We start from the raw sequence: 11,696 nt of genomic DNA on the forward strand, positions 1-11,696 counted from the left end.
GTTATGTGCCGTCAAGTCAGACCCGACTCATAGCGACCCCTCCTTGGGTTTCCGAGGCAGTGTCACTACGGAAGTAGATTGCCCCATCTTCCTTCTGAGGAGTGGCTGGTGATTTGAACCGCCAGCCTTCTGGTTAGCAGTCAAGTGCCTTAGGCACTATGCTACCAAAGCTCCCAAACTTTCAATTAAGAAAAGAAAAGAAAAAAAGTCTGTCCCACACATTGCCAGAAAGCTTACCTGCATGCAAATAGGGGATGAAGACAATAAACAAGTCAACAAATGGAGACAGCATTTCAGGTGGAGCCAAGTGCTATGTAGAAGAACAAAAGAGAGTAAGGGGACCCAGAGAGACAGGTGGCAGTGCAGGCAGGGGGCTACCCAGTCAAGGAGGTGGGGCACATCTGATCAGACACTGACCTCAGTGAGGGAACGAGAGGAGAAGAGCATTTCAGGAAGCGGAAGGAGCGATCAAGTCCAGCAGCCCTGGGGGCGGAATATATTCTCGGATCAGCAAACGTGTTAGTGTGGTTGGAGCACAGTGAACAAGGAGGAGGGTAAAGGAGACGAGGCTGGAGCCAGCAAGGACTTATCCTATCCAGCCTTGTACTTTTATTGTAAGTATGACGGAACGCCAAAGCAGAGTTTTAAGAAGAGTGACAGGATCTGATTCATGCTTTAAAATAGGATTATCTGGCTGTCTTCTGGGAGTAAGCTTCAGACACAGCAAGCACAGGGTCAGGAGGCTGCTCCAATACCATGGGTGAGAAATCACGGCAGTGATGCTACATTGTCAGCAGAAGAAATGATAAGAATGGTCAGATTTCAGATATATTTTGAAGGTACAGCTGATGAATTGGATGTGGGATCAAAAAGAAACAGGAATTAGGTGTGACTTGTAGGTGCAGGCCTGAGGAACTGGGTGAATATGAGGTGTTGCCTTTTGTCAGAATGGGAAAGAATACTGAAGAAGCACGTTTAGATGAAGGGATAAAAAGAAGATGTCAAGAGTTCAGTTTTAAAAGGGGAACCAGGTATGCTGGTCTGATAGAGCCTGGTGGAACCACTGAGACTATGGCCCCTAGCTGCCCTTCAGGTCTGGAATTGAACCCATACCTGTGGCTTCCAGCCAAATAAAAGACAGGCATATGAGTTGAACATTTACCTCAAGTAGATACACTCCTTGGAGAGAAGAATCATGGGAGAAAGAAGGACTGCTTATGCACAGGGAGACAGCTCAGGGGGCAGGGGTACATGGAGGGATGGACACAGGGAAGAGGTAACTATCGGGAGGAAGTGGTAATTTGTTGTGCATTGTGGTAAATTGTGATCAATGTCATGAGACAAAGTGTATGTGAACTGCTGTATGGAAAGTGAATTTGCTCTGTAAATTTTCACCCAAATCACAATCAAATAAATTAAAAAAAAAAAAAAAAGAAAAAAACAAAAAAAAAAAAAAAAAAAAAAAGAGTTCAGTTTTAAACATACCAAATTTGAGATGCTGCTTCCGTCCCCAAGTGGAGATGTGAAGAAGATAGCAGATGTAAGAGTTGAGAGCTCAGGGAGAAGACGAGGTGAGAAAAAAAGTGTGAGGCACCTTCACTATGCAGATGCTATTTTAAGCCACGAGACAAAGTGAAATCCCCTAGAGACTGAGTATAGACAGAGAAGAGGTCAAAATGACCTCTTATATCAGCAAAGGCCACTGAGAAGAAACAGTCTAGAATGAGGGAAACCGGGAGAGGATGGTGTCCTGGCAGCCAAGAAGAGCCGAGCTCAGGAAGGAGTAGTCAGTGGGTAAGTGCTGTTGAGAGGCTGAATGGAAGAACTCCTGAAATGGACCACGGGACGAAGGTCATTCACTGGTGACTGTGACACACAGGGTCAGTGGGGTCAGTGGTGTGGGAGGCAAGATGAAAGACAGGAGAGAAAGCAAGTACAGCTGACCACTGAACAAAACGGGCTTGAACTACATGGGTCCACTGCACGTAGATTTGTTTCACTGTTGTGCATGACTTCACAGGATTTACATTAGAGCCAATCAAGGCAATCATTTTGAAAGAGATCTGGCCATGGCAAGAAAGGGGGGAAGTGAAGGTTCCAGATAGGGATGTTGGAGAAATTCTAGAGCAAACAGACACCATGCCAGAGGAATTAACAGAAGATGACCTGTTGGAGATGAGTGCTTCTGAACCAGTGCCAGATGAGGAAGAACAAGTAGAAGCAGGGCCAGAAAACAAACTGGCTTTAGACAACCTGGCAGAAGGGTTCCGACTATTCAAGACTGCTTTCAGGTTCTTTTACAACACGGGCCCTTCTAAGATATGGGCACTGAAGCTAAAGCAAACGGTGGAAGAAGGATTGGTACCCTACAGAAATATCTTTAGAGAAAGGAAAAAGCAAAAGTGTCAGATTATGACAAAGTGTGCCTGCCTCTCCTGCCTCCCCAACCACCTCCCCTGCCTCTGCCACCACCGAGCTGGCAAACCCAACCTCTCTTTCTCGATGTGAAGATGACAAGGACAAAGTCCTTCATGATGATCCACTTAATGAACAGTAAATCATCATCATGCTGTACAGTTAATAAACTTACCTGTTGTATATGTTTTCACGTGAAAATCTAATAATTGTACAACAAAAACTGAAGTAATCGACTGTTTATATTATTGGTAGGGATTCTGGTCAACAGTAGGCTATTAGTGGTTAAGTTTTTTGGGAGTCAAAAGGTACAAGCAGGTTTTTGACTGAGCTCAGTAGCCCTAAACTCCCACATCGTTCACGGGTCAAGTGTACAAACAACTCTTCTGAAAAATCTTGCTATACAGGACAGCGGAGATGCTGGCTTTAGCTAGAAGGGGCTAAGGAGTGGAGAAGGCGGGTTTTCAGATGTGAGAGCGCACAGCAGGCACGCCGCTGGGGACGACGCAGCAGATCGAACACAAACGCCTGTTAGGAAGAGGGGGCGTGAATTCTTCAAATGGCTCAAGAGACTAAATAATCGTTAATTGCTCAAAACACGGACCACTGCATTATTTTAAAGAACCAAAGGTTAAAAAGGAATGTCCTTTAAAAAACTGGTAACCCATTGAAAGGAATCTTAGAGACACAGTTATTGGAAGTTGATCCAAAGCTAAAATAAGGGAAAAAAAAATCTAAAAAACGTCATTTTAACGTGTATTAAAAGCACAGATGCTATGAGAGAAGTGTCACAGAAATAAGATGCTATGCTTTTGATGAACTTTGCTTTTTAGCTGATAAAATGAAGCCCAAAATGAAAATGTCGACATTCAGTATTTTCCACAGTGTCTATAAGCAGGAAATACTTACAGGGTACACTGGTTTAGTCTGTAAAATTTGTGTCGTGCAACACAGAGTCTCCACATATATTTTGCTGTTTCCATGTCTTCCTAGCAAAAAAAATGGATAAAGTAATATGAAAGTACATACACAGCTTGATACTTTTAATGCAGTTGTCAGAGAATAGCCACAATTAAGGGATAGATTATGTCAAAGGTCCTTTTAATACACGATGGTTCTTTCATTTTCTGAGGCTAGGACTTTGCCTCATCCTATAAATGTCACAATTAGGATTTGAATTACCAAGAAAAAAGAACAAAAATGTTTCAGCAGTGCAATCCTTACATTAAGCAGTTTTGAAATGACTTAAAAATTCTTAAGTGATGAAAATATCAAGTTTTATTCTTGACAAATACATACTTAAAAACTTTAAACAAAACAGTTGACTGACTCACTGCAGTTCCCAGGTTACTAACTTACAGACTATTCCTACTTGCCCTCGAATTTTATGTGAACTTGCCTTCACTCTGAAAAGACTGAACCAATCTCTACTTCCAACACACTCTTCATCAGAATCACCTTCACCTGATACACGTGCAGCTTTAAATCATTGGCTTTGAGCCTTTTCTTGCACTAACTCCTATGCACCTGTTCCAGCTTCCCCACAAATTCTTAAAGACACAGAAGCGGAGATCCTATGTACCCCAGGAACCTCCTGTACTGCCTCTGTCAAGAGAGTAACAGCACAGAACTGTTCAAATATTTCTGCAGCGCTACTCATCCATCAATGGAAATTAAGAGATCAGTCCTTACTTTCCCAAACTAGCCCTTCAGGTTTAATTTAAAAGTCATCATGATCTGACGGCATTTATCCAACCTATACTAAACCTACCGCCGTCAAGTTAATTTCAATCCATAGCAACCTTACAGGACAGAGTACAACTGCTTCATAGAGTTTCCAAGGCTGTACATTTTTACAGAAGCAGACTGCCACATCTTTCTCCTGCAGAGAAGCTGGTGAGTTCATATTGCTGACCTTTTTGGTTTGCAGCCGAGTGCTTTAACCACTGCATCACCAGGGCTTCTACATTTATCCATCATTCTTTCAACAATATTTACTGAGCATTGACATTTTGCCATGTGCTATTATGAAAAATATTATGAAATAATATAACATTTTATAGCACTTGATAGAATTTAAAAGTACTATAATTTTAATGCCATCCCCCCCCACACACACACGCATGCGCAAACACACACACACACACACACACACACACACTCTCCATGCTGATTACTCGTGTTACTCACAGTTTGAAACTGGATGGTCTCCTCTTTACTTGCCAGCTCTAAAGCAAAGAAGGACTTGTTATGCGACACGTTGGCAATGTCAGACCACCTAAAGAACAACAAACAGAGAGCAGCAACATGATAGCTCATGGTTACACCAGGAGACAGAATGCACTCATTTTACTTCCTAAGCCTGATTCACAAGTTAATATTTGTTAAGCATTTCAGAAAGGAAACATTTGTTTTATTCAGCTAGCATTCATTCTCTAACTGAAGTTACAATAGCTGGTTGCAAAAAGCAAATAGATGTATATACTAAATGATGCAACATCAATTTATCCTCATTTGCCTAGTTAGTTCAATCCCTATCTTAGTTGGCCACCAAGGCCTCATTCATTCATTTAAGAAACATTTACAGGACTTCCATTACAATAAGGCCAGAAATTGTGTCAGGTCCTAGGGTACTAAGATCAGTAAGGCACAGTGATCCCCTCACAGGGCACAGCTGGGGGGTGAGGGGGTGGGAGAGAACATGCAAGCAAACAAGTACCGTGGGTGTCACAGGTCTAAATAACTACTGAAGTGGGTGGTGAAGGATGCTTAGGAAAAGCTTCTGGGTAAAGATGAAGTTCAAGGGATGAACTATGTGGTTGTGCTCAGAGGAGTCAAAAGCCTCTCTGGTACTTTCCAGTTTTATTATATCATATTTAGATTTTATATATAAATATTTCATGTAATTTTATAAAACAGAAAAATGGGTCTGGAAGAAAATTTTTATCCCTCTTTATACCCATTAAATTACATTATTTAAAATTAATTTCACCATGATTCAATGTTTAATTGTTAAACCTAAAGATTCTTAGCACCATACTAAATAAAGCAATTAAAAACTTCCTATCCAATTGATAGAGCCTAGTGGAACCACCGAGACTAAGGCCCCTAGCTGCCCTTCAGGTCTGGAATTGAACCCACACCTGTGGCTTCCAGCCAAACAAAAGACAGGCAAATGAATTAAACAATTACCCAAGGTAGATACACTCCTTGGAGAGAACAATCATGGGAGAAAGAAGGGTTGTTTATGCACAGGGAGACAGCTCAGGGGGCAGGAGTGCATGGAGGGATGAACACAGGGAAGAGGTAACTATCAGGAGGAAGTGGGAGAGGAGCTGTGGCATTGGGGTAAATTGTAGTCAGTGTCATGAGACAAAGTGTATGTGGACTGCTGTATGGAAAGTGAATTTACTCTGTAAACTTTCACCCAAATCACAATAAAAGAAAGAAAGAAAGAAACTTCCTATCCAGTGACAAAGGCAGGCAGTTTTCAGGTGACCCCTTGTACACTGTCAGAATTCTGCCTTTTGACTTAGTCCAGATCTGTTTTCTTCTACCTTGTCATGTTGAGATGACACTGTGTGTTGGGAAGACCAAGTAAGCAGCTTGGGGACATGAGAGCAATGGCCCATGGGGAGCCACCTGTCCCAATGCAATGCAGACGGCCATGGGGCTCTACTCTGAAGCCCTGTGTACTCTCTCTGGCCACCAGCACAGTGAGAACTCAGGGTCCAAAAAGCAGTAAAGCAAAGAAAAGAAAGAGATGTTAGGCTACAGAAAATGACCTTAGAAGGGAAAACCAGTACTCAAGAGAAAATGGTAGGGATGATTTAGGAAGCTTGAATAGTGGGTTGGGAGGGTGGAAAGCAGAGATAAAAGAAGCTGTTTAACACAGTGGTAAAGAACTCAGGCTTGACACTAAGAATCTGAGTTCTAGACCTGACTATGCCCATTAATAACTGGTGACCTTGGACTCATCTCTTAACTGTTCTAAGCCTCAATTTTCCCATGTGTGAAATGGCGGTAGTACCTACCGCCCGGAGTTGTGAGGATTACATGAGGAAAGACACAGAACCCACACAGCATAGGGGCTGGCTCACGATCAGCACTCAGTAAATGCTAGACACAAAAGAACCAAAACATATTTATAACACAATAATGTTTCACTGCTTTATAAAAACAACGTTGTTGTTGGGTGCCACTGAGTCGGCTCCAACTCATAGTGACCCTATGTACAACAGAACAAAACACTGCCCAGTCATGTGCCATCCTCACAATCCTTGCTATTGTTGGGCCAATCACTGCAGCCACTGTGTCAGTCCATCTCATTGAGGACCTTCCCCTTTTTCTCTGACCCTCAACTTTACCAAACATGGTATCCTTCTCCAGGGAATAGTCCCTTCCAACAACATGGCCAAAGTAGGTGAGATGAAGTCTGGCCATTCACTTCTAAGGAACATTCCAGCTACACTTCTTCCAGGACAGATTTGTTCATTCGTCTGGCAGTCCATGATACTTTCAGTGTTCTTCATCAGCACCACAATTCAAAGGCATTGACTCTTCTTCACTCTTCCTTATTCACTGCCCACCTTTCACATGTATATGAGGCAACTGAAAACACCATGCTTTGGGTCAGGCACACCTTAGTCTTCAAAGTGACATCTTTGCTCCTTAACACTTTAAAGAGGTCTTTTGCTGATTTCTTGACTGCAGCTCCCATGGGTGTTGATTGTGGAGCCAAGTAAAATGAAATCCCTGACAACTTCAATCTTTTCTCCATTCATCATGATATTGCTTACTGGTCCAGTTATAAAGATTTTTGTTTTCTTTATGTCGAGGTATAATCCATACTGAAGATTGCAGTCTTTGATCTTCATCAGTAAGTGCTTCAAGTCATCTTCACTTTCAGCAAGCAAAGTTGTATCATTTGCATATCACAAGTTGTTAATAAGTTTTCCTCCAATCCTAATGTTGCATTCTTCTTAATAAAGTATAGCTTCTCAGCTTATTTGCTCAGCATACAGATTGAATGAATATAGTGAAAGAATACAACTCTGGTGCACACACTTCCTGATTTTAAACCATGCAGTATCCCCTTGTTCTGTTTGAATGACTACCTCCTGGTCTAGGTACAGTTTTCTCATGAGCATAATCAAATGTTCTGGAATTCCCATTCTTTGCAATGTTATCCATAATTTGTTATGAACCACACAGTCAAATGCCTTTGCACAGACAATAAAACACAGGTAAACATCTTTCTGGTATTCTTTGCTTTCAGTCAAGATCCATCTGACATCAGCAATGATATCTCTTGTTCCATGTCCTTTTCTGAATCCAGCTTGAATTTCTGAAATTCACTGTCAATATATTGCTGTAACCATTTTTGAAATAACTTCAGCAAGAGTTTACTTGCATATGATATTAATGATATTGTTCAATAATTCCCATATTCTGTGAGATCACCTTTCTTTGGAATGGGCACAAATATGGATTTCTTCCAGTCAGTTGGCCAAGTAGCTGTCTTCCAAATTTCTTGGCATAAATGAGTAAGTGCCTCCAGCACTGGATCCATTTGTTGAAGGATCTCAATGGGTATTCTGTCAGTTCCTGGAGGCTTGCTTTTGCCAATTCCTTCAGTACAGTTTCAACTTCTTCCCTCAGTATCACTGGTCTTGATCATATGCTACTTCCTGAAATGGCTGATCACTGACCAATTCTTTTTGATGACTCTGTGTGTTCCTTCCATCTTCTTTTGATACTTCCTGCATTGTTCAGTATTTTGCCCATAGAATCCTTCAGTATTGCAACTCAAGGCTTTACATTTTTTCTTCAGTTCTTTCAGCTTGAGAAATGCTAAAATGTTCTTCTCCTTTGATTTTTCTAACTCCAGGTCCTCGCACATTTCATTATAATACTTTGCTTTGCCTTCTCAAGCTGCCCTTTGAAGTGGATGGCCCTGTTCTTCTTCCCAGTCTGTCTCAGTCTGGAAGCTCCACTGAAGCCTGTCCACCAAGGGGGACCCTGTTGGTATCTGAAATATCGGTGGCATAGCCTCCAGCCTCACAGCAACACACAAGCCACCAAAGTATGAGAAACTGACAGACGTGTGGTGGATAAAAACAATACAACCTTTTTATTTTTCATCAAGAGATTTTAGAACTAAAGTAGATAGAATCTTTTTGAGTAAAACTGTCAATGTTTCTATAAAATGATACTTCAGATTTTCTAGATTATGAATTTCAAGGAATTAAAAGGCAGGAATTGACCAATTTACTGTCTACAAGATACAGACTGTAACACAGACTAATAATAAAGAAATTCAATCATTTGTAATTTCATCATTCAGAATTGGTCTTTGTCTTTCTCACTACATACGTTACAAGATAACTTTAAGTGAATAGTTCCACTTCTTTATAATCAGAAAAAGAAATCCAACATTTACAAAAGTAATTATAATGTTCTTAGATTTTTGGTACACAACTATAGAGTCAGAAGAAAGGTCTAGATTTTCCCCAAGAGTGAGCCCTGGAAGCCAGAGTTCAAATGCAAATATATATCAAAACAAATAACAGGCTTTGTCTGGCAAGAAAACCCAAAACCAAACCCACTGACATCAAGTTGATTCTGATTCCTAGAGACCCGGTAGGAAAGATACAAGTATGTCAACTCTGACTCATGACAACCCCATTTTATTCTAGGAAGGGAATATTTCCATTTTCTAAGGAGAACTTGGGAGAGACTAGGGAGCAATTTAACTAGTATAAAACCAAAACCAAGCCCACTGCCACTGCGTCAATTCCAACTCATAGGTACTAAAAAAAAATCGCACCAACAGGAGCAACAGAAGATGCAACTCTAAAGCAAGATGTGGAAATATACCTAAATGTTGCCGGGGGCCTTCCATTCTTGTGCTTCACGAAGATGCCTTCCAGACACGCGCAGATGGAGATGTCACTTCCTTGGCTGTCCTGAAAGGAGAGGCAGAAAAATAAACATGTTGGAAGCAAATTCATTGCGGTGGTTAATTGTGTGTGTCAATTTGGCTGGGCCTGGTTGAGTGGCTGGGCAGCTGGATGTAGTATTCCCCATGATGAGGCTGGCAATCACCTCCATGGTGGAATCTACTGTGAGCAGCTGAGTAGCTGCCTTTGGGTATGTGGTCTGCTTCCCGTATATATGAAACAGCTTTGGGAATGGCACGCTTGAACCTTGCATGTAGCCGTGTCGTTGTTCAGCAGCCTGCCATGCTCTGCTGACCTTGGGACTTACAATGGACTTGAGTTAATGGGCTGCCGTGTGATTTGGTAACATCGGGACTATGCCTTTTTACTTATCAACCTTGGGTTTATCGTCTTAGCAGCCAGCAGATGAGTGAAGAAAAGCCTCTAGCTCCAGTGGGCCAGGAGCAGGAGGCAGAGCTGGAACCTAAGGTTGAGGGGCTTTCACCTAGCCCCTAGAACCTGGCATTTTGAACTTGAACTTAAAGCCTCCAAATGGTAAGAATATAAACTCCAATTTGTTCAAGCCATCCCATTTGTGGTATATTCCTGTCAGAGTGGCACTAGGGAACAGAACGTGCATCAAACTATGACAGCCGGCTTACTCCACTTGTCTCCCAAAGTGAAAATGTTCAGGAGATCTACATAGTAACTGTTCTAAAGGAAAAAAATCCGAACGTACAAATGTTCCATCATGTAAATATACATGAAAGTTGAAAAAGTCATGTCAGGCCTCCTAACATGCTGTGTCAAGCAGACAGTGTGGTGTGACCCCTTGCTGAGAATTTGCATTTCACTTCAGATATACTGAATCAGAATCTCCATTTTAACAAGAGATCCAGGTGATTATTATGAATACATAATGCTTATGTATATGTATTCTCAGCAGGTTTCAAGACACAAAGTTCGGAAAAAGGAAGGTGTGTTACTACAAAACCCCAGCTTTTCTGCTGTCAGACTCCTGCTGGTCTTCAGCCTTTCCACACCAGGGCATCCGCGTGCTGCTCCATTAGAACTGCTGACACAAATGGTCCAGCCTGTGTGCCACACTCACCTTCGCAGGGTAGCTCTCTTCTCCGTACCCATCCATTCTTTCCACCTCCTGCATGTACAGCATTTCAGCATCAGGAGCTGGGAGCCCTCTGCAACCCAAAAGAAGTTAGTGAGATTGTCCATAAAAGTAATACTGAAAAAAGAAAAAAGCTTTTCTTAAAAAAAAAAAAAAAAACTACATATTAAATTGCCATAAAGTATTATACATATGTCAAGTTTCTCAGCATCTGTTACTGGTCCATCAATCCATCAGTATTTCCTGACAACCAACTGCAGCAAAGCACTGTGCTGAATGCTGAAGCTCAGACCCTGCCTCTGTGTACTTTAGGCAGGGGAGGCAGCAAAACCAAAAACCAAACTCACTGCTATCGAGTCAAGTCCAACTCACAGCGACCCCCACTGGGTTTCTGAGGTGGTCAATCTCTACAGAAGTAGACGGCCCCATCTTCCTTCCACAGAGTGGCTGGTGGGTTTGAACCACCAACCTTCTGGTTAGCAGTGAAATGTCTTAGGCACTGTGCCACCAGAGCTCCTTAGGCAAGGCAGCAGGTGGGAATAAAACAGACTGCTACTAAGCCACTTTCAAGTAGAAGGCAGAATTTTTTCTAAACCACCAAGTTACCGGTCATTATCTAAAATATCAGGCATTACCACGCATCACATTCTAAACACCAAGTAAGTTCGGGGACTGAGGGCTCAAGGGGGTCAGAGAACGGCGATCCCATTTAGCTTGGGTGACGGGAGAACTGCGAGGACAAGTAGACAGGCAGTGTAGGAAAAGGTGTGCTCAACTGCTGAAAACCGGCCTCTCCAGCCATAGCTCCCACTGTTCCCAGGCCCCCAACGCTCCCATCCCAAACACTTTGCATTTTTTTTAATACACCATGTTCCTCCACACCTCTATGCCTCTGCACATGCTAATGCCTCTTCCTGGTCTACCTGTAAACCCCTAATATTCCGACTCGGCCCGTGTATCATTTCTTTGTCACCTTCTGTGCAGACCCACGCAGTCTGTGCCTATCTCTCCTGCTGCACTCAGATCATGATGCAGAAAACCACATGGCCAACTGTATTCTAATTACATCTGTCTCCTAGATTGCAAGGCAGGCAACGTATTCCTTAAAGACAGGGAGAGGCGGGGCAAGATGGCGGACTAGGCAGAAGGATTGCACAGACCCTCTTCAACAAAGAAAAGGGAAACCAATTAACACAGACACAGAAGATAATCTT

At 42.3% G+C, this 11,696-nt stretch overlaps 1 protein-coding gene across 1 annotated transcript in view; it reads right to left on the minus strand.

Annotated features, from left to right (window-relative positions):
- Window positions 1-11,696, minus strand: part of PTPN21 (protein tyrosine phosphatase non-receptor type 21) — a 122,474-nt gene that overhangs the window by 39,817 nt on the left and 70,961 nt on the right. The window contains exons 6-9 of the mRNA XM_007957408.1: window positions 10,468-10,555; window positions 9,295-9,383; window positions 4,606-4,693; window positions 3,325-3,404 (exon numbers count right to left, since the gene is read on the minus strand). Of these exons, the coding sequence (XP_007955599.1) occupies window positions 3,325-3,404; window positions 4,606-4,693; window positions 9,295-9,383; window positions 10,468-10,555 (345 nt within the window). The remainder of the gene's footprint in view (window positions 1-3,324; window positions 3,405-4,605; window positions 4,694-9,294; window positions 9,384-10,467; window positions 10,556-11,696) is intronic.

The sequence above is a fragment of the Orycteropus afer genome, unplaced genomic scaffold, assembly GCF_000298275.1.
Source record: "Orycteropus afer afer isolate SDZICR_OR568_19922 unplaced genomic scaffold, OryAfe1.0 scaffold00745, whole genome shotgun sequence".
NCBI lineage: Eukaryota > Metazoa > Chordata > Mammalia > Tubulidentata > Orycteropodidae > Orycteropus > Orycteropus afer.